The sequence below is a fragment of the Halichondria panicea genome, chromosome 1 (assembly GCF_963675165.1).
Source record: "Halichondria panicea chromosome 1, odHalPani1.1, whole genome shotgun sequence".
Classification (NCBI taxonomy): domain Eukaryota; kingdom Metazoa; phylum Porifera; class Demospongiae; order Suberitida; family Halichondriidae; genus Halichondria; species Halichondria panicea.
In genome coordinates, this window is record NC_087377.1 from 212,501 (window position 1) to 235,197 (window position 22,697).

General features: G+C 42.4%; 1 protein-coding gene and 4 long non-coding RNA genes across 11 annotated transcripts in view; all 5 read right to left on the bottom strand.

Annotated features, from left to right (window-relative positions):
• Positions 1–2,562, bottom strand: part of LOC135345989 (uncharacterized) — a 12,623-nt gene extending 10,061 nt beyond the window's left edge. For both annotated transcript variants that reach the window (XM_064543562.1, XM_064543486.1), the window contains exons 1-4: positions 2,415–2,562; positions 1,877–2,190; positions 1,000–1,101; positions 664–768 (exon numbers count right to left, since the gene is read on the bottom strand). In XM_064543562.1, coding sequence (XP_064399632.1) covers positions 664–768; positions 1,000–1,101; positions 1,877–2,190; positions 2,415–2,437 — 544 coding nt within the window. In that variant the 5' untranslated portion in view covers positions 2,438–2,562. The remainder of the gene's footprint in view (positions 1–663; positions 769–999; positions 1,102–1,876; positions 2,191–2,414) is intronic.
• Positions 2,563–3,906: 1,344 nt separating this feature from the next.
• On the bottom strand, positions 3,907–7,536 carry LOC135348380 (uncharacterized). 4 transcript variants are annotated; one of them, XR_010398752.1, is made up of 4 exons: positions 7,410–7,536; positions 6,780–6,928; positions 6,080–6,202; positions 3,907–4,034 (listed from the first exon to the last, which is right to left on the bottom strand). It is a non-coding gene; the product is annotated as an uncharacterized LOC135348380 (long non-coding RNA). The 4 variants fall into 4 exon arrangements; XR_010398748.1 differs by lacking the exon at positions 3,907–4,034 and adding an exon at positions 7,177–7,352 and having other exon boundaries at positions 5,492–6,202; positions 7,410–7,530; XR_010398765.1 differs by lacking the exons at positions 3,907–4,034; positions 7,410–7,536 and adding an exon at positions 7,055–7,154 and having other exon boundaries at positions 5,788–6,202.
• A 6,308-nt stretch (positions 7,537–13,844) lies between these two features.
• LOC135349092 (uncharacterized) lies at positions 13,845–14,555 on the bottom strand. The gene is made up of 2 exons (XR_010398876.1): positions 14,163–14,555; positions 13,845–14,026 (listed from the first exon to the last, which is right to left on the bottom strand). It is a non-coding gene; the product is annotated as an uncharacterized LOC135349092 (long non-coding RNA).
• A 656-nt stretch (positions 14,556–15,211) lies between these two features.
• Positions 15,212–15,922, bottom strand: LOC135349042 (uncharacterized). The gene is made up of 2 exons (XR_010398863.1): positions 15,530–15,922; positions 15,212–15,393 (listed from the first exon to the last, which is right to left on the bottom strand). It is a non-coding gene; the product is annotated as an uncharacterized LOC135349042 (long non-coding RNA).
• Positions 15,923–16,717: 795 nt separating this feature from the next.
• LOC135348937 (uncharacterized) lies at positions 16,718–21,340 on the bottom strand. 3 transcript variants are annotated; one of them, XR_010398845.1, is made up of 4 exons: positions 20,834–21,340; positions 20,653–20,767; positions 20,099–20,134; positions 16,718–19,950 (listed from the first exon to the last, which is right to left on the bottom strand). It is a non-coding gene; the product is annotated as an uncharacterized LOC135348937 (long non-coding RNA). The 3 variants fall into 3 exon arrangements; XR_010398833.1 differs by having other exon boundaries at positions 20,653–21,340; XR_010398836.1 differs by lacking the exon at positions 20,099–20,134 and having other exon boundaries at positions 20,653–21,340.
• Between the last annotated feature and the right edge of the window lie 1,357 nt (positions 21,341–22,697).

The following is a 22,697-nucleotide window of genomic DNA, read 5'->3' on the forward strand; positions in this document are numbered from 1 at the left end:
TAATTTATATGCACTAGCAAACAAGTTTGGCTACGTGCTCTTCTGAAAAGGCTGCAATGACATTCCAAGTAAGCAAAACTAGGCATAACTCAAGAACCAAGCATTAGTTTGCAAATTCACAAATTAAAATCCAAGAAAACATGACTAGAAGCCTATGGAAACTCTTACTTGCACACCTAGAGCAGCTGTAGCGATCCACACACACACACACACACACACACACACACACACACACACACACACAACACACACACACACACACACACACACACACACACACACACACACACACACACTACCGCATACCTCGCTTGCGCATGCGTACCGAGGCATAATAATTATGACATGTAACACATAAAGTACATTATGCAATAGTGATTCAGAAAACTCTCCAATCTACATAACAGTAGACGCACCCACACAAGTGCTAGTGATCGATATATTTATAGGCCAAGTAGTAGAATGGAATGTGCGTGGGAGCTACTAACATTCCAGGTATTATTGGGGTCTACAAAACGTGTAATTGTACCACAACCAATTGTCCTACAAAAACAACGAAGGTATCAATGGAACCGGCATGGCTAGCACTATTGGTATGCAAAGTTTGAACTTGCTATACCAATATTTGTGGAAATTAGGTATGGGATTTCTAGTGACACATACTTGGTTCAGGAGTGGAGACTACAGACTTGAGATAGTCAGCAACTTCAGTCTGACCATACTGTACTGCCCAGTCAAGAGGAGTCCTGCCATCATTATTAGTTACATCTGGACAGGTAAGGGACAGAGATCTTGTAGTAGTACTGACCATTACCATGCAGGATGACTACATTATTTTATTATCATGTACCAACTGTGTATTGTATTGCAGTTGCCATGACGATACAACTGCAGGTACACTGATTGTTTCATTACATGCACATTGAACCACATTAATATATTCACGGGTTGTCTATCAGAGGATCTAATGAAACAGTACCCACTACGGAAATCACTCACCAACATCACACTTTAGTTCCTCAACTAGGTATTTCACTAGTTGTATATTTCCTCCCACACAAGCCCTGTGCAGTGGTGTTAGGCCCCGCCTGTCCCTCACATCTGTGTGTGGTGATACGTCAATATACTCAATAATTAAGTGAGATATGTTATTATAGACTATAGACTCAAAATTGCGGAAAAATAAAACAAGCCTATACAAATAGAAATAGTTGGTCTTATTAATTATTGGTATGCAAAGTTTGAACGTGATACACGACTGTGTGCGGAAGTTAGGTATGGGATTTCTAGTGACGAGTTTAACTTCAGCCATGTACGTAAGTGTATAGTGGTCAAGATGGACCAAACATGTCATTGTACCACAACCACTTGTCGTACGGAGAAAGTAAAGGTAGCATAGGAAAGGGCATGCCTTGTTCTATTGGTGCACCAAATTCGAGCTTGATACACCACTGTTTGTGGAAATTAGGTATGGGATTTCTAAAGCGCATACAGAAATGCCTGAGTCCTGTTACTATTATCCCTCACATCTGTTGTGGAACAAAGTTCAACTATCACATATATTTTTAACAGATATTACTATGGCAACCGTATAGCAAATGTTTATGTATTTCAAACAAGTGTACGTACATTGCAAATAATTATTCGAAATTGAAATGTAACACTATTAAACTTTCCGCTGTATGCATGGTATGAAAACTTCACATACACAACGACTACTTACCAGTGCTACGACTACTACATCGCAAATAATTATTATACTACGTGAAATTACTGACACAATTGATATTGCTACACAGTACATGTATATAATTCAGATACCATAATGATATGGAGAAACAATTACAATACACAAATAATTATAATGACTACTTACCAGTGCTGCACCCGACCTCCTTCAAGTACTGCACCACCTCTTTATGACCTCCCCAGCATGCCCAGTGAAGTGGAGTCATGTTTTCACTCCCACCACCTTTATCAGTACGAGCTCCATGAGTAACCAGTGTCTTCACAATCTCAAGGTAGCCCCTCCAGCAAGCCAAGTGTAATGGAGATTGCTTATCCGCCCACTTGTCACTCCAGTAGAGCTGGTGGTTGGGGTCTGCCCCCTGTCCCAACATGGACCTAACTTTGATGACGTTACTATAGTTTACAGCCTGCCATAAGTCCCTGGCTAGCTTCTTTTGAGCACTGTACAAAATAGATGGTTGGGGGATCAGTCATGCAGAGAATTACTTGATATGTGTATATAGTTTATACAAGTGACACCATGCACATATCCAGCTGTCACTTTGCTGTACAGTGTTCCACCTCTGATCATAGCCTGCTCTGACTCTACTAATGGAATGAGCCTCCCTCCATGCAATCACAAGGTGCTACCATGAGTAGTAATTATAGTCTACATGTTCACTCACTCTGAGTCTTGTTCAGTAGCCATTCCGAAGCTTTGTTCAAACTCTGTCAAATTCACCCCTTGAATTGTATCTCAGCTCAGTAAGCAAAGTGCATGCACCCTCTTTCTGTATTTCAAGGGCCCTTCCGGCCACAAAAACCCACATGATTAATTGCAATTGCAAAAGCATAAAAATCCATTTATAATTATATGCACACAGTCAATAGTGGAGTCATGTGACCCTACTACACACAAAACAACACTTATAAACACACGGAAAAATAAATATTAAAATTCAGCTAAAAGGAACTGCTCCAAATTGATCTACAGTTGTCATTGTCGTCGTAATCTTTGAACTCTCTCTAAGGGGGGGGGTGCTCCAAACAAATCTCGTCTTGCATTGTCAGCAGTATTATGAGTGGGCGGGGTAGAGGAACGTCCGTCAAAAATGAAGTGCTACCAAAGTCATCCGTAGGAAATGGACTGCCAGTCTGTGAGGTGTGTGTGTGTGTGTGTGTGTGTGTGTGTGTGTGTGTGTGTGAGGGGTGGGAGGTTCAATAAGCAGTATATAGAGTGGAGTGTGTCTATTGTAGTCACCCTCTATAATACAGCCAGGTTTGATAAGGGACCCAGAGTCAGCCTCTGCTGTATAATCAATAAGCCAGATTAATGGGCCCCAAAGTCTCCATAGCATGTGTTTGGACCTGTGTTAGCAGGCCACCCTCTATAATACAGCCAGGTTAATGGGCCTCAAAGTCTCCATAGCATGTGTTTGGACCTGTGTTAGCAGACCACCCTCTATAATACAGAGCCACTGTTGGTCTACCCACCACTATACATACACAGGGTATACTAATAGTAAGGTACTCACAAAGACATTAGTGACATGGTTGGTGGTTCCTGTGATCCTGGACACCACCTCACACACTTGCCAGATACTGGGACGCAGCTCAGGGTCAGAGGTCAACAGATAGCCTACAAAGGGGACAATGATATACGTATCATTATAATAATAGAGCAATACACTTGAGGCTGGCAGAATATCATAGCACCTGTAGCTAGTGTGTGTTCTCAAAGTTAGCTCTGAAAACAGGTTCATTTCACAAAGAAAAAACTCACTATCAATAGTCTTTATAATTAAAGGCTTAAAGTTAACATAATCATGTGTAAACCTGGCTACATTTCACTAGGGTGTGTGTGTGTGTGTGGTCTCACCTCTCAAGTTGTGCAGGTCTTGTGTGTAGGGAGAGTCTTCAGGAATGCTGTACTGAGCACTGCTAGAGGGTTGTCACTAAATGGGGGAGAATACACGTGCCATTAGAGCAACATACTTAAGCTGGCAGAATAAGATAGTCTTTAGGGAAATTTATACATATACCCAGTGATGCTAGTTACATTTACTAGTGTGTGTGTGTGTGTGTGTGTGTGTGTGTGTGTGCGTGCGTGTGTGTGTGTGTGTGTGTGTGTGTGTGTGTGTGTGTGTGTGTGTGTGTGTGTGCGTGGTCTCACCTCTCAAGTTGTGCAGGTCTTGTGTGTAGGGAGAGTCTTCAGGAATGCTGTACTGAGCACTGACTATGGCTAGAGGGTTGTCACCAAATGGAGTATCCATGAAGCACAGCTTGAACAGTATTATGCCCAGTGCCTGTGAGTGGGCGGGTGTGTGTTGTGTGAGGGTGTGATGATATGCCTATTATTAGATTCGTCTCATGGAAATGAGTATCACTACTAAAGTGTTTACACTTAAAATGTTCAGTAACCCGTGATTCAAGGAAATTGGTTTAAGCCTACCACCACTCATCCCCCCACATTCCACAGTCTTGATGACTAGACAGACCACATTTACTTCAATTAAAATGCAAACCAGAAAACATAAATCAACCACTAGCTACAGTACACAATAGGCTCTGTGGGCTCTCCCCCAGACATTTTTGTATTTACATGCTCTGAGATTGATTCTGCATGGTGAATTTGAGGAGCTTTTAAGGAAGATTTTGAAGTACACCTAGAATACGATTATTGTTCTATTAGTTTCCTCCTTGGTTGACAGCAGCTCTAAGTGTTCATCTCCAGCATACTCTATATCTACAGTAGCACTCTGATGAGGATCAGCAGTACATGGAAAATAGCTACTGTAATGTTTGCATGTGACACAATACATGACCATAATGTACAATCAGATACTGTGTTTTGCAAGTTGCTTGCATTGTGCACAGTAAATGGGCATTGTCTATAGTACTACTGTGGTTACTAGATTTAATCAGGAATGTGCTAACTCATAACTTTCTCTATGTCCTCTAATTTCTACCTGCTCTTTTAGTGTACTTCTATAACTAAAACAACTCCCATACTGGCTCAAATCAACAAATCAACAGAGGTATAGCAAGTCAACAGAGTACTGCATGTGCATATACACTATAACAGCTTAGCTAACTACATGTAAGTTAGCAAATTAATTTGTTTTGCTGAATAGACACATTCACTATACTACAGACTCAGTAGTACTATAGACAACGCCTATTTACTGTGCACAATGACACTGAAGCAACTTGCAAAACACAGTACCATTATTTTAGTGTGTACAAGTTCTGGAAGCCATCATTGCTCAAGACTACACATTGTTTGCATAGCAACATTGTAGGGTGATTTTGCGGTAATGATAAGGAATTTAGGGTAAACAGCTGTATGGCACGCCACAAGTGTTTGTAGTAAGTTGTGAAACCTGGCACAGCTGCATGGGCTAGCTACACTACTGTAACAGCTGTTTGCACAGACATTGGCAAAATACTGAATCATTCACTGCATTACCACAAACCTGCAAATAAATCTAGTATAAATACATGTCCGTGCATGTATGTATTAGTTATTGCATGACCACGAGTGCAATATGCCAGATATTGGCTCAGTAGTAAATTAGTGGTCGAGGGCCAAACATGCAACAAAGTATAGTTATAAATAAAAAGAGCAATGATGGCTTCTAGAACTAGACTACCTGAGACTTGCATGCTGTTCAGCCTTCACACTGCTTTCCATACATGCAGTGGACAGATTAGTAGCTACATGTGATGATACAGGTATATCTGCTGGTATATGTAAGCTAGTCCCAGCCCATTCTCCACTTCAAATCCATTTGAGTTTCCATACCACCAAGAGTAGTTAAGAGAATCTACCATTGATAGCACCTTATAGCGGGGAATTTTGTTCAAAGGTCTAATTTTATCTCGCAGTTTAGCCAGAAAATATTAGCCCTCAAAAAGTACATGTACTGTGTTTTGCAAGTTGCTTGTCATTGTGCACAGTAAATGGGCGTTGTCTATAGTACTACTGTGGCAGAGTACTGCATGTGCATATACACTAACAGCTTAGCTAACTAAGTTAGCAAATTAATTTTTTTTTTTTGAATAGACACATTCACTTTACTACAGACAAGGCTCATTTACTGTGCACAATGACAAGCAACTTGCAAAACACAGTAAGGTAATTGAATTGGGAGAATACTGTGAGAATCCCACTAACTCAATTAGCTATTCAAACAGGGTGCTCCTTCTTCAACACATAGGGGAAACACTGGTCCCAAATGAACAGTTTGTGTACAATTAAAACCACCCCTCAACAAAGGTCACCTTTGTACAATGGCTAAAACTCTGCTCCACAAATAATTATGTTATAAAGAGATTCCACTGTACTGACCTTGAGGTCACGATGTATGGTGGGTTTTGTCCGATGGTGTAGCCTAGCAACGGACTTAGCAGCGGCAGAGGATGTTGTCTCAGTCGAGTGATCACTGAGTCAGCAACTCCATCACCACGCTACCTAATTAAACAAGAACAAAGAATAATAATTACAAGGAAGCAGGTATTACATGCAAAATAGCCGATTTGGCATTTTTTAATTTGGCGTCTTAGGCGTAATCTCGTGGACCAGCCGATATATCATATTTCAGGGTCAGGGTCCGCATCTTAGGCGTGGCTACTATACAGCAAAGATACCATACCGCTATTTTTAAAAATACTCGCCAAAATAATTATTATTAAGTACAGTGTTGCCTAAGTTATTGACCATCAAAGATATTATAGCACCTCCACACACACACACACCCACCCACACACACGCACACGCACACACACACCCACACACACACACACACACACACCCACCCACACACACGCACACGCACACACCCACCCACCCACACACACGCACACACACACACACGCACACGCACACGCACACACCCACCCACACACACGCACACGCACACACCCACCCACCCACACACACGCACACACACACACACGCACACGCACACGCACACACACACACCCACCCACACACACGCACACGCACACACACACACACACACGCGCACACACCCTCCACACACACTCACTTTAGGCACACAACAGAAGGTGATCTTTATCTCATCACAAACAAGAGATGATAATGGAAGTCAGTGAGGCGGTCCTCATCCGTGGGAAACTTGTGTTCCCTTGTGAAGACATTATTCTGACACAGCTCCTCTACACGTGTGTGTTGAAACTGTGTGTGGGGGAGCATGTTTATAAGATGCTCAACAATGGGAGATATTAATATTGAGTTGAATCAAAAGCTTGTAATAAGTGAATAGTGCATTCTGTAGCTGTTGGAGAGGACTATATCACACACCTGACAACCACACCATCACTATATTATTATAGCATCATACTGTAAAGCAATCCCTAATTTGATAGGCTTTCAAGGAGCTACAAAATGGACAATCCCTACTGTGATTATTATTTATAATGCACCTATCAATGTGATGCCCCCCAGGAGGGGTCGGGCTAACATTAGGGAGTTGACCATACCCCAGGTCAAGCTTCCCCATGGTGGGGGAGGATTCTGTCTTCAAATCCCCCATTCCCCCAGTCAACACTGGCCAGGGTTTGAGCCTCAAGCAGTTGCATACACAATATCCTATACAGTTCTACCGAAAATTAATAAGTCATCAATTATTATTGTCTAGTAATAAGGTAGCGCTCACCTTTCCCCTGAGTCAGAGTGTTGGTCCATTGTGTCCAGTGCACCGTGCTAGCTAGTAGGACCACTCCAATGGATGTGCTCTCAGAGTATTAGAGTGAATGCACCACATGGCCATTGGGTAAAGATCGTCACACTATTAGACAAAATATGTTTCATTTTGTAGATTTGATGACAACACGCTCACACACAAAATGGAGACGGTTGGGGAGGAAAAGCGTTCACTTGTCCTTCCCTCTAGGAGCTTCCACAAGGCTGGATATCTGGTGAATACTCCTCCAAAAGACCAGCAGCAATGGATCACAGGCAAAGAGCAGCGCAGCGAGTACAAGTGAGTGGCTAGTCATGATCAAAAGTGGACCACCTAGTATAGTGTATAGGCTGCTTTAGATGACTGGCATTCAATATCTGCTAATAGATATCATTACTAGTGATCAAACTATACAGCCTCTGTATCAAATGCATCCATTGCTACACATTTGTTGACCCGTTACTTCATTGCGTACAGTGATGGAGAGCACGAGAGGGGCGGAGTCAGTGACCAGTTACTATGACAACATATGATGGAGGAGTTACAAGGTGACACTGTGGAGTTTGCGTACAACCCATTGGACGTCTTTCACTGCAGATAAAGGAACACAATTAAGAAATAGTGAGTACTGCCGCGTGCAGAGTGTGACTCTTTCCCCCACCAGAACTGTGATCTGAGCATGTCATGTGATAGGCCTTGTCTAGAGCTACAGAATGCATCTCTTAGTTTTGATATTGATTGCTTTTTAGTGAAGTTATGACCTCCTGAAAGTTGCTTAAATTATACATTTTATGGGGAAAGTGTTGTGTTAAATCAGGCCTAAGTTTGAGAGCCCTATAACTTGTGTCAGTCTCCAAGATAATGTGTGTATTTAGTAGTGCTACAAGACTGTACATACACTATCAATTATTGCAGCTCAAGTTGATTTGAAGAAATAAAAATGTTTAAGATAATAATTGTTATGGTGGAATTATCTACTAGTGATTGAGTGGTCTGATTGTTCTCTCACTTGTTAGATTCGTGAGGGTCAGTTGTTCACTCTGTTGGATGCTGATGATGATCCAGCCATTGGACGTCAGATAAAAATACAATCGACCTAAGAAACAGTGAGTACTGCCGCGTACAGAGTGTGACTCTTTCCCTGACCAAACTTTGATCTCTCCTTCCCTGACCAAACTTTGATCTGAGCATATTCATGTGATAGGCCTTATCTAACAGTGCTTGGAATAGTTATTCGCTGTACTCCCCCCTAGTGTTTACGTTCCCGTGGGTGGGTTCAATTCACTAGCAATAGTTTTGCGTTCCCGTGAGTGGGTTCAATTCACTAGCAATAGTTTTGCGTTCCCGTGGGTGGGTTCAATTCACTAGCAATAGTTTTGCGTTCCCGTGGGTGGGTTCAATTCACTAGCAATAGTTTTGCGTTCCCGTGAGTGGGTTCAATTCACTAGCAATAGTTTTGCGTTCCCGTGATTGGGTTCAATTCACTAGCAATAGTTTTAAGTTCTCGTGAGTGGTCACTAGCAATAGTTTTGCGTTCCCGTGGGTGGGTTCAATTCACTAGCAATAGTTTTAAGTTCCTGTGAGTGGTCACTAGCAATAGTTTTGCGTTCCCGTGGGTGGGTTCAATTCACTAGCAATAGTTTTGCGTTCCCGTGAGTGGGTTTAATTCACTAGCAATAGTTTTACGTTCCGTGAGTGGGTTCAATTCACTAGCAATAGTTTTACGTTCCCGTGAGTGGGTTCAATTCACTAGCAATAGTTTTGCGTTCCCGTGGGTGGGTTCAATTCACTAGCAATAGTTTTGCTTTCCCGTGGGTGGGTTCAATTCACTAGCAATAGTTTTAAGTTCCCGTGAGTGGTCACTAGCAATAGTTTTGCGTTCCCGTGGGTGGGTTCAATTCACTAGCAATAGTTTTGCGTTCTCGTAAGTGGGTTCAATTCACTAGCAATAGTTTTGCATTCCCTTGAGTAGGTTCAATTCACTAGCAATAGTTTTACGTTCCCATGAGTGGGTTCAATTCACTAGCAATAGTTTTAAGTTCCCGTGAGTGGGTTCAATTCACTAGCAATAGTTTTGCGTTCCCGTGAGTGGGTTCAATTCACTAGCAATAGTTTTGCGTTCCCGTGAGTGGGTTCAATTCACTAGCAATAGTTTTGCGTTCCCGTGGGTGGGTTCAATTCACTAGCAATAGTTTTGCGTTCCCGTGAGTGGGTTCAATTCACTAGCAATAGTTTTGCGTTCCCGTGGGTGGGTTCAATTCACTAGCAATAGTTTTACGTTCCCGTGAGTCGGTTCAATTCACTAGCAATAGTTTTAAGTTCCCGTGAGTGGGTTCAATTCACTAGCAATAGTTTTGCGTTCCCGTGAGTGGGTTCAATTCACTAGCAATAGTTTTGCGTTCCCGTGAGTGGGTTCAATTCACTAGCAATAGTTTTGCGTTCCCGTGAGTGGGTTCAATTCACTAGCAATAGTTTTGCATTCCCTTGAGTGGGTTCAATTCACTAGCAATAGTTTTACGTTCCCGTGGGTGGTTTCAAGTTTCCGTGAGTGGGTTAAATTCACTAGCAATAGTTTTACGTTCCCGTGGGTGGTTTCAAGTTTCCGTGAGTGGGTTAAATTCACTAGCAATAGTTTTACGTTCCCGTGAGTGGGTTCAATTTACTAGCAATAATTTTGCGTTCCCGTCAGTGGGTTCAATTCACTAGCAATAGTTTTGCGTTCCCGTGAGTGGGTTCAATTCACTAGCAATAGTTTTAAGTTCCCGTGAGTGGTCACTAGCAATAGTTTTGCGTTCTCATGAGTGGGTTCAATTCACTAGCAATAGTTTTGCGTTCCAGTGAGTGGGTTCAATTCACTAGCAATAGTTTTGCGTTCCCGTGGGTGGGTTCAATTCACTAGCAATAGTTTTGCGTTCCCGTGGGTGGGTTCAATTCACCAGCAATAGTTTTGCGTTCCCGTGGGTGGGTTCAATTCACCAGCAATAGTTTTGCGTTCCTGTGGGTGGGTTCAATTCACCAGCAATAGTTTTGCGTTCCCGTGGGTGGGTTCAATTCACCAGCAATAGTTTTGCGTTCCCGTGGGTGGGTTCAATTCACCAGCAATAGTTTTGCGTTCCCGTGGGTGGGTTCAATTCACCAGCAATAGTTTTGCGTTCCCGTGGGTGGGTTCAATTCACCAGCAATAGTTTTGCGTTCCCGTGGGTGGGTTCAATTCACTAGCAATAGTTTTGCGTTCCCGTGGGTGGGTTCAATTCACTAGCAATAGTTTTAAGTTCCCGTGAGTGGTCACTAGCAATAGTTTTGTGTTCCCGTGGGTGGGTTCAATTCACTAGCAATAGTTTTGCGTTCCCGTGAGTGGGTTCGATTCACTAGCAATAGTTTTGCGTTCCCGTGAGTGGGTTCGATTCACTAGCAATAGTTTTGCGTTCCCGTGAGTGGGTTCAATTCACTAGCAATAGTTTTGCGTTCCCGTGAGTGGGTTCAATTCACCAGCAATAGTTTTGCGTTTCCGTGGGTGGGTTCAATTCACCAGCAATAGTTTTGCGTTCCCGTGGGTGGGTTCAATTCACCAGCAATAGTTTTGCGTTCCCGTGGGTGGGTTCAATTCACCAGCAATAGTTTTGCGTTCCCGTGGGTGGGTTCAATTCACTAGCAATAGTTTTGCGTTCCCGTGGGTGGGTTCAATTCACTAGCAATAGTTTTGCGTTCCCGTGAGTGGGTTCAATTCACTAGCAATAGTTTTGCGTTTCCGTGAGTGGGTTCAATTCACCAGCAATAGTTTTGCGTTCCCGTGGGTGGGTTCAATTCACCAGCAATAGTTTTGCGTTCCCGTGGGTGGGTTCAATTCACCAGCAATAGTTTTGCGTTCCCGTGGGTGGGTTCAATTCACCAGCAATAGTTTTGCGTTCCCGTGGGTGGGTTCAATTCACTAGCAATAGTTTTGCGTTTCCGTGGGTGGGTTCAATTCACTAGCAATAGTTTTGCGTTCTCGTGAGTGGGTTCAATTCACTAGCAATAGTTTTGCATTCCCTTGAGTGGGTTCAATTCACTAGCAATAGTTTTACGTTCCCGTGGGTGGTTTCAAGTTTCCGTGAGTGGGTTAAATTCACTAGCAATAGTTTTACGTTCCCGTGAGTGGGTTCAATTTACTAGCAATAATTTTGCGTTCCCGTCAGTGGGTTCAATTCACTAGCAATAGTTTTGCGTTCCCGTGAGTGGGTTCAATTCACTAGCAATAGTTTTAAGTTCCCGTGAGTGGTCACTAGCAATAGTTTTGCGTTCTCATGAGTGGGTTCAATTCACTAGCAATAGTTTTGCGTTCCCGTGGGTGGGTTCAATTCACTAGCAATAGTTTTACGTTCCCGTGGGTGGGTTCAATTCACCAGCAATAGTTTTGCGTTCCCGTGGGTGGGTTCAATTCACCAGCAATAGTTTTGCGTTCCCGTGGGTGGGTTCAATTCACCAGCAATAGTTTTGCGTTCCCGTGGGTGGGTTCAATTCACCAGCAATAGTTTTGCGTTCCCGTGGGTGGGTTCCATTCACCAGCAATAGTTTTGCGTTCCCGTGGGTGGGTTCAATTCACCAGCAATAGTTTTGCGTTCCCGTGGGTGGGTTCAATTCACCAGCAATAGTTTTGCGTTCCCGTGGGTGGGTTCAATTCACCAGCAATAGTTTTGCGTTCCCGTGGGTGGGTTCAATTCACTAGCAATAGTTTTGCGTTCCCGTGGGTGGGTTCAATTCACTAGCAATAGTTTTAAGTTCCCGTGAGTGGGTTCAATTCACTAGCAATAGTTTTGCGTTCCCGTGAGTGGGTTCAATTCACTAGCAATAGTTTTGCGTTCCCGTGAGTGGGTTCAATTCACTAGCAATAGTTTTGCGTTCCCGTGAGTGGGTTCAATTCACTAGCAATAGTTTTGCATTCCCTTGAGTGGGTTCAATTCACTAGCAATAGTTTTACGTTCCCGTGGGTGGTTTCAAGTTTCCGTGAGTGGGTTCAATTTACTAGCAATAATTTTGCGTTCCCGTCAGTGGGTTCAATTCACTAGCAATAGTTTTGCGTTCCCGTGAGTGGGTTCAATTCACTAGCAATAGTTTTAAGTTCCCGTGAGTGGTCACTAGCAATAGTTTTGCGTTCTCATGAGTGGGTTCAATTCACTAGCAATAGTTTTACGTTCCCGTGAGTGGGTTCAATTCACTAGCAATAGTTTTACGTGTTTTGTAGTTTGTGCTTTTTGCGCTGTACCCCCCCCTTGCATGTGTGACTGTGTTTTGTAGTTTGTGCTTTTTGCGCTGTACTCCCCCCTTGCATGTGTGACTGTGTTTTGTAGTTTGTGTGCTTTTTGTGCTGTACTCCCCCCTTGCATGTGTGACTGTGTTTAGTCACTAGCAATAGTTTTAAGTTCCCATGAGTGGAGGTTCAATAATTCACAACAGCTGCATTGTACCTCCTTGTTTTGTGTTTTTTATGCAAGTGCACTGAATGCGCAAGCGAAAGCATAGGTTTTCTGAATGCTTAGAAACAGACCTTTCAAATGATACCATATTTATTTGATATTTGCCAATTTAGTCCCCATGGTCCGAGGTCTAAAAATAACAAATTCAGGGCCCGGATGAAATATTGGATTGAAACACATCATTTGAAATGTATTTTTCTAAGCTTTCGGAATATTATAAAATTTTTGACATGGATCAACTGTTATGGCTGTTGAAAGACCCACCTTCCGTTTGTTCGTGAATCTTTCGGCTGTCATAACTTAAATTCTGTGGATCGAAAGTCAAAAATGTTATGGTTTTCTGAATGCTTAGAATCAGACCTTTTAAATGGTACGGGTGGGTTAGGGTTAGGCTCCCGTGAGTGGACTGAATGCGCCAGCAAAAGTCTTAGGCTCCCGCGAGTTGGCTGAATGCACCACGAAAATAACCCCACGAAAATTACCCGCTATATATACGATAGTTGGATGTTTTTTATGCGCTGTACTCCCCCCTTGTGTTGTATTTTTTATGTGAGTGCGCTAAATGCGCCAGCGAAAGTCTTAGGCTCTCGCGAGTTGGCTGAATGCACCAGCAAAAGTCTTGGGCTCTCGCAAGTTGGGCTGAATGCGCTAGCGAACGTCTTAGGCTCTCGCGAGAGGGCTGAATGCACCACGAAAATGACCCGCTATACGATAGTTGGAATAGTTAGTATTTTTTCTGCGCTGTACTCCCCCGTGAATCTTTCGGCTGTCATAACTTAACCCTTTCCCAGCTTTAATTAAAACAGAATAAATACATGTTTTTCTTTAAAAATCCATATCTTATGAACTGTACATTGAAATCATTCGTAACTATTTCCTACAGGTAGCCCAGACCCCGGGGGTACCATGACATCATCATCGTTACCTAGCAACTGACCACCCCCAACTAATTAGCGATTGTTTACAAACATTCACAATTATGTACACAAACAATATTATACGAAGGCACAAAGTGACTATAGACACTAAGTAAGTGTTCTCAATGTTCTCACGGTGACATAGTTCGATCAGGATCTGCCGAAACTTCTCTGCGAGGTCGTATCAGCAGACGCCCTTTTCCCGGGAAACGTTCTTCACCTACACACAAGTTTACAAGTTCAATGGTGGCTCATGATATCCACTGCTGTACTAACTAGCCTAAGCAAACCTATACTGAAGCTATCCTGAAGCTATCAGAATACAGTAGGTTGTACAAATGCTACTCTAGACTTACCAGATCCAGAAACTTGGTCCAGCTCCTTCAGGCTCCTCAGGCTCTTTATTTTTTAGCTTGAGGTAGCTTCCTACCTAGCTACGATCCCAGTCACTGTCCTCTCACTCTACAAGGCCATAAGCATCGATATTCTCACTGTCTAGCAGCTCTAGAGCCCCACTGAGGTTGTACTACAAAGATCTTGAAGTCATCATCAAACGGTCACTTTTCTTTCGACGGTACTGCACAAAGCATACCTCGAAGCAAGATGTTGAAAATACCATGTGAAAGAGCAGCTCAATGCGCATGTGCTGGTACCTACAGCGTGTGCATAGCTCCAACACAGCCCGCACAGCAAATTTTTGAAAAATCTCGGTCCGCTGGACGACATATGTCGTCCAAAGCCGGGAAAGGGTTAAATTCTGTGGATCGAAAGTCAAAAATGTTATGGTTTTCTGAATGCTTAGAAACAGACCTTTTAAATGGTACGGGTGGGTTAGGGTTAGGCTCCCGTGAGTGGACTGAATGCGCCAGCAAAAGTCTTAGGCTCCCGCGAGTTGGCTGAATGCGCCACGAAAATAACCCCACGAAAATTATCCGCTATATATACGATAGTTGGATGTTTTTTATGCGCTGTACTCCCCCCTTGTGTTGTATGTTTTATGTGAGTGCGCTAAATGCGCCAGCGAAAGTCTTAGGCTCTCGCGAGTTGGCTGAATGCACCAGCAAAAGTCTTGGGCTCTCGCAAGTTGGGCTGAATGCGCTAGCGAACGTCTTAGGCTCTCGCGAGAGGGCTGAATGCACCACGAAAATGACCCGCTATACGATAGTTGGAATAGTTAGTATTTTTTCTGCGCTGTACTCCCCCGTGAATCTTTCGGCTGTCATAACTTAACCCTTTCCCAGCTTTAATTAAAACAGAATAAATACATGTTTTTCTTTAAAAATCCATATCTTATGAACTGTACATTGAAATCATTCGTAACTATTTCCTACAGGTAGCCCAGACCCCGGGGGTACCATGACATCATCATCGTTACCTAGCAACTGACCACCCCCAACTAATTAGCGATTGTTTACAAACATTCACAATTATGTACACAAACAATATTATACGAAGGCACAAAGTGACTATAGACACTAAGTAAGTGTTCTCAATGTTCTCACGGTGACATAGTTCGATCAGGATCTGCCGAAACTTCTCTGCGAGGTCGTATCAGCAGACGCCCTTTTCCCGGGAAACGTTCTTCACCTACACACAAGTTTACAAGTTCAATGGTGGCTCATGATATCCACTGCTGTACTAACTAGCCTAAGCAAACCTATACTGAAGCTATCCTGAAGCTATCAGAATACAGTAGGTTGTACAAATGCTACTCTAGACTTACCAGATCCAGAAACTTGGTCCAGCTCCTTCAGGCTCCTCAGGCTCTTTATTTTTTAGCTTGAGGTAGCTTCCTACCTAGCTACGATCCCAGTCACTGTCCTCTCACTCTACAAGGCCATAAGCATCGATATTCTCACTGTCTAGCAGCTCTAGAGCCCCACTGAGGTTGTACTACAAAGATCTTGAAGTCATCATCAAACGGTCACTTTTCTTTCGACAGTACTGCACAAAGCATACCTCGAAGCAAGATGTTGAAAATACCATGTGAAAGAGCAGCTCAATGCGCATGTGCTGGTACCTACAGCGTGTGCATAGCTCCAACACAGCCTGCACAGCAAATTTTTGAAAAATCTCGGTCCGCTGGACGACATATGTCGTCCAAAGCCGGGAAAGGGTTAAATTCTGTGGATCGAAAGTCAAAAATGTTATGGTTTTCTGAATGCTTAGAAACAGACCTTTTAAATGGTACGGGTGGGTTAGGGTTAGGCTCCCGTGAGTGGACTGAATGCGCCAGCAAAAGTCTTAGGCTCCCGCGAGTTGGCTGAATGCGCCACGAAAATAACCCCACGAAAATTATCCGCTATATATACGATAGTTGGATGTTTTTTATGCGCTGTACTCCCCCCTTGTGTTGTATGTTTTATGTGAGTGCGCTAAATGCGCCAGCGAAAGTCTTAGGCTCTCGCGAGTTGGCTGAATGCACCAGCAAAAGTCTTAGGCTCTCGCAAGTTGGGCTGAATGCGCTAGCGAACGTCTTAGGCTCTCGCGAGAGGGCTGAATGCACCACGAAAATGACCCGCTATACGATAGTTGGAATAGTTAGTATTTTTTATGCACTGTACTCCCCCCTTGCATGTGTGACGGTGTTTTGGGTTAGTTAGTGTTCACTTCTCTATAATTACATACATGCATTAATTTGGGTGACAATTTGTGGGACATTATGATCATTGACGTGTGCAATAAATGATGTATATATACTGTGTGTGTGTGCAGGACTGAACACCAGCCCCCGGCATGTATCTTGAGGGACGCTGTACAGAGATGTTAGGGCAAGTTCCTTTAATTAGATCCAGATATTGTAATTATTTCCTTCTTCCAGGTTGTCGGTGGCTAAACGTGCTTATAGTTGCCATGGAGATGGAGATGGTAATTGACTGAAGTCATGTACCTACCTCTCGATAGAAGGAAACAAGGATTTGTCAATAATTATAGTACTGTGATAAATAAATGTTTTGTCAACTTCGATTCTCTAAGATCATAATTATTCACAACTATAATTATACTATTGTTCTTGTTCTTACAAAACTTTAAATTATGTTACGTTGTTTCGTATTAATTATATATCGAGTACAGCAGCCATTTAGTGTTAGGTAGTGCCAGACCATCAAACCATCACCTTGTCCATCCATATATACACAACCATCAACCTACACAGAGAGCATGAGAGACTTGTCACACAACATAGCTAGCTACTTATCTGTGTGTATGTGGCTCCTCCACAACCGTCAACCTACACAGAGAGCATGAGAGACATGCCACACGACATAGCTAGCTACTCATCTGTGTGTATGCTGTTACAGTGGCTCCTCCACACAATCAACCTACACAGAGAGCATGAGAGATACTGTACACAATGGAACTACTTATCTTTTGCTGTGAAGAGACATCTACCTACACACCATAGAAACCAGCCATACTTATCTTTATTGTCTCCATAGCTGCACACAAAACAATCAAGACACACTATAAATGATAGTAGTGGGCGTTGAGATCTGAGCCCCTCCCCCACATCTCCAGTCAAGCCCCTCCCCCTTCAGTACCTGCAATACATTATACAGTGATGAGGTTAGTAATCCTCCCTGGGTCCCAGAGCAGCATGGCTTGTCTGTATATACCTGGAGGAGAGAGGAGACAAAAGCAGTGAGAGAATGGAACACTAGCTATAGTACAGTAGCTAGTAGGAGGAGCTGTGTGTGTGCATTGTGGCTGCAAGAGAACAAGCAAATGCATGGTTACATTGAGAGCAGCAGTTCAAACAAAACCATCCACTCCACACAATACAATACCAGCCAATCACCACCACAGCTGACAACCATCAGCCTAGTATTATCAATACAGTGATGAGGTTAGTAATCCTCCCTGGGTCCCAGATCTAGCAGCATGGCTTGTCTGTACGTACGTACCTGGAGGAGAGAGGAGACAAAAGCAGTGAGAGAATGGAACACTAGCTATAGTACAGTAGCTAGTAGGAGGAGCTGTGTGTGTGCATTGTGGCTGCAAGAGAACAAGCAAATGCATGGTTACATTGAGAGCAGCAGTTCAAACAAAACCATCCACTCCACACAATACAATACCAGCCAATCACCACCACAGCTGACAACCATCAGCCTAGTATTATCAATACACACACAATACATAATTATAACACCAGACAACAAAATTACACCCATAGCTGTTTGTGCTGTGCAGAGAAGAGATGAGAAATTCCCACAACAACAAATCAATTCAACAGATCATTATTATCATCATAATACCAGACCAGGAATGAATGCACTCCTGACCAGACAAATCATTATAATCAAATCACACATCATCACCAATCTCCAGACTGTGCAACAAAATTTCGCAACCACAATCAAATCATCGACAGAAGGTTTAGTTTCCTTGCACAATATTTAGTTGCCAAAATGATGATCACCTTTGAGAAAAAATCACACACAAAACAAACACCAAATGCTAAAATCATAAAAAACTGTTCTAAAAATTAAATTCTATGCTATATTTACCCTAGTCTCATGAATCAGCCGCCGTTCTTCTGATTCATGAGACTATTTTTACCCCTGGGAACAGCTGTTGTTTGCTAGACTTTTCCAGGGCTTGCTGTGGAAAGCCCTTCTTGTTCACTCACTTTCTGGTCCCGTTTCTTACCATTGATAGCAATGTCAGACCGATTTTCATTTTTGCTATTTCTAACTCCTATGTATTAATATCTCTTTTGAACACTCTAGGCAAACCAGAAAAACTTTACTGCACTGGATTTGGTCAAGCGAATGCAGAGATACAGAGTTTTGAAGAACACTAGTCAGGGAAAAATTCGTACAAAAATTTACCGCATTTTAATGTACTTGGGCGGGACTTATGAAATTTGTTGTTAATACCGGAAATGATCTTAAAGTTAGCATATCTGCTGAACCGCTTGGTCTATTCTCTTTTAAAAAAGTATGAAATGGACACTCAGGACTCAACATTGTAACCATTTGATATCTATTATGAAGTTTATAATGTTTCTGTAATGTATATCTGTTTCTTGATCTTTATAAGCAATTTTTCTGTCAATTTCATTTGGTCTAAATAATTCGTTTTTAGTGTGATGTAGATTTAAGGCCATACAACTATAAATCTATGATACAACTCTGTTGACAGCTTCTAATTAATACAGTAGATTACTCTTGTCTTTTTTGTGTGCAAATTGAATCAGTTCTTGCAATTTAATAGTTTTGGTAGATTACATTGTTGTCCCTGGAATTCTCTCCAATCTTTCTTGTTTCTTTTCAACAGAGGCTTTCAGATTGCTTCAATAATTACTTTCAGTAACTTATAAGAACTTCTAAGAAATAAATACAGCTATTGGTACACTTGGCTTGATTTTACTGCATTTCTATTCTCAGCTCCACCCATCTATCCATGCAATATGTGATTCCGCAAGAAATAAAAGCTTATTGTAGCAACTTTTTGCATAATCTGGAGAGAGTTCGAGATGAAAGACATGCTCACTTGTGTTTTTGTTCATTTTCATGTTTGGTTGCCAAAATGATGATCACCTTTGAGAAAAAATCACACACAAAACAAGCATCAAATGCTAAAATCATAAAAAACTGTTATAAAAATCAAATTCTACACTATTTTTTACCCCTGGGAACAGCTGTTGTTTGCTAGACTCTTCCAGGGCTTGCGGAAAGCCCTTCTTGTTCACTCACTTTCTGGTCCCGTTTTTTACCATTGAATTACTGTACGAAAATACCCCCACGCACTACTTCCGGTCTGACATCTCTACCAGTATGAAAATACTCCCACTCACTACTTTCAGTCTGACATCTCTACCAATAGGTGTCAGCTGCAGCAGTCCTGCTTCTCTTGGCTGCTAAAGAATCTGGGTGGGGCTGCTGCTGGACTGAAGCTAGGACGCCTTCTTATTCTATCCACCGTCAAGGTACCCATATAAAGTAAAAAGCTTATATCATACAGAAATTTTTTTGATACAGACCCTTGAATACTACTGTTGTTTTTATACCACCCAACAAACACAAAATATTTATAACATGAACAAACATTTTTAATAATAATATAGAGCTGCAGGCATGGCCAAGAGGCCACACTGGACCACGGAGGAGGTTCTACAAGACATCTTGAATGATGAGGAACCTGCAGAGGAGTGGGAAGAGGATATGGAAGAGGTAACAGCGGACAGGGATGAGCCAGTCATGCAGGGCAGTGACGAAGAATTTTCTGATTGGGATGAAGGTTGGGTCTAAAACTAAACTGAATACCGATATAATTTATTACAACGTACATGTAGAAATGGAGCCCCCATCAACAGGCAGCAATCCTGCACAAGGTAAATTAAATTGTGACAGGGCCAATGAAAAGGGCCCTTAACGCGGCAATAATTAAATTAAGTTATAGGCCAATTTAGTAGAAATAAAAAACATGGGCAAACATTTTTTCACAGGTGCTAACATCAACCCTTCCTCTACCTCTACCTACCTGTAAAAATTTGGGTCTCTACGAAGCTTTTAAACGGTCAAGCGCGGACGTTGAAAAAACTCACCGAACGCTCATTTTGAAATTTACTGTCTACGTGAGGGGAAATTCCCTGGGATTTCCCTATTATTGTTAATTATTTTTAACATATTTATTAATAATTATAAGGTTAACAATTTGTACCAGCTATTGATAAATCCTTTCCTAGACGACACAAGTGACGACACAAGTGGTCCAAGCAACTCGTCACACGGTTTGTGCAATGTTATGAAGTACAATTACAATCAGTTAGACTACCACACAAAACTAATGTACAGCTAATTATTATTACCCTCACATTTATTTAGGCAATGAGCAACCTACCTGGAGGAGTGAATTGCACACCCTGACTATCAAGTCATTTGAGTCAGCAGTAGGACCAACAGTGGACATCTCAGAGAGGCCAGAAGAAGTGTTTCTGCTATTTTTTAACAATGGTCTGCAGGGACACATTGTGTGTGAGAGCAACAACTACACTAGACATGTAATGGGAGAGGAGGCATACCGAACGTGGACTCAACACACAGTTTAAGAGCTCTGGGCCTTCTTCGGATTCTCCATCCTCATGGGACTCAATCACCTGCCATCGATCAATGACTATTGGAGCCGAGACCACTATGCACCCATCGCCGATGTAATCTCAAGGCAGAGATTCCGTGATATCTCCCAGTATCTGCACTTCGTGGACAACGACCATCTTGTTCCACGAGGTGACCCCTCGTACAATCGGTTAGGGAAGATCCGCCCCCTCATTGAGCACCTGGGTGAGAGGTTCGAAGCTTTGTACAACCCTACACAGAATGTAGCAGTGGACGAAGCAATGATTAAGTTTCAGGGGCAGTCTTCCTTAAAGCAATATAATATGCCTATGAAACTGATCAAACGGGGGATCAAGGTATGGGTATTGGCAGATAGTGCTAACGGCTATTTCCACAAATTTGACATATACACGGGGAAGCAAAAGAAGAGACAGGTTGGACTTGGTGAGTATGTTGTCAAAACATGTGCCTGCAACCACCTGCAAAGAGATGTAAACGGGGATGGTGTGCGTTCTGCTGGAAGGACTCCAACAAGAGGACTGACAGATGTAACGAGTGTGGTGTGTGGCTCTGCCATGGTGGAAACCCAACATCAGACTGTTTCTATTTGTGGCATAAGAACTTGTAAATATTATAATTATTATCTTATTTACTGTTTATGATAATTATTATTTATTAGTACGGCTTCATTATAGTCACATGATGTACGCTAATGATACACACTAATCATTATAATTATTTAAAGCAACAAAGCTACGCGTACATATATACGTACTGCATCGCTCGGTAGATTAATAATACACAGCCTATCACTCACCTTGTGACACGTACGTTTGGTTGACTGCTCCACCACCTGAGAATCACACGCATCTGTGATCCAGCAATGCTCTGTACACACAAAGAAAGATGATGAAGGGTTCTTAGTACTACAAATTCTAGATACAATGAAAGCACCGCAGGTGCTGATGCCTCGGTGGAGATACCAAAACTACATAACACAAAGCTACTAATAGCTACTAATAGCACATGATAAACAATTTAATTTTGCTGAGTTGGTAATGATCGACCATGATTGTTGTTAAAAACGATTGATGCCCAAAAGTTCAAGTCTAAAGCTGCATTCAAGTAGCAGAGCCTTGCAGCTCTCTTCTCACTCTTGCAGCTACCAATAGCTAGCGTTCTATAGTGCAGAGCTAACTACTAAGTAGAGTAGCAACACTCGGTAAACAAGTTTGGCTACGTGTTCTTCTGAAAAGGCTGCAATGGCATTCCAAGTAAGCAAAACTAGGCATAACTCGAGAACGAAGCATTATTTGGCAAATCCACGAATTTAAATCCATGACTAGAAGCCTATATAGAAACTCTTACTTGCACTTGATTCATCCTTGAGCAGCTGTAGCAGTCTACACGCACGCACGCACGCACGCACGCACGCACGCACGCACACACACACACACACACACACACACTACCGTATACCTCGCTTGCGCATGCGCACCGAGGCTATCTGCCATTCAGGCTGTATTATTTTATCAAAGTGTATCATAGGCCCTAAAGAATACTCTAAACATCACTACAGTCAACATACAGCTTAGGAAGCTTGGTAGAGCTGGGCCACTGCAAGTGTTTCTTCGTTCACAGTCACACACGAGATCACATTTGTATATAAGCCACACCTAGTACATACAGTACCTGCACACAAAAAAAGGTGAAGCAAAGCTTCTTAGGAGTTTAAACTCTACAGCTATGTGCTATATACCAAGCACAATTAGTATTAGACTGTATGAAGCTTCTAGAGAATCGAAAAAGCCAAGTAACAAAGTGGAATTA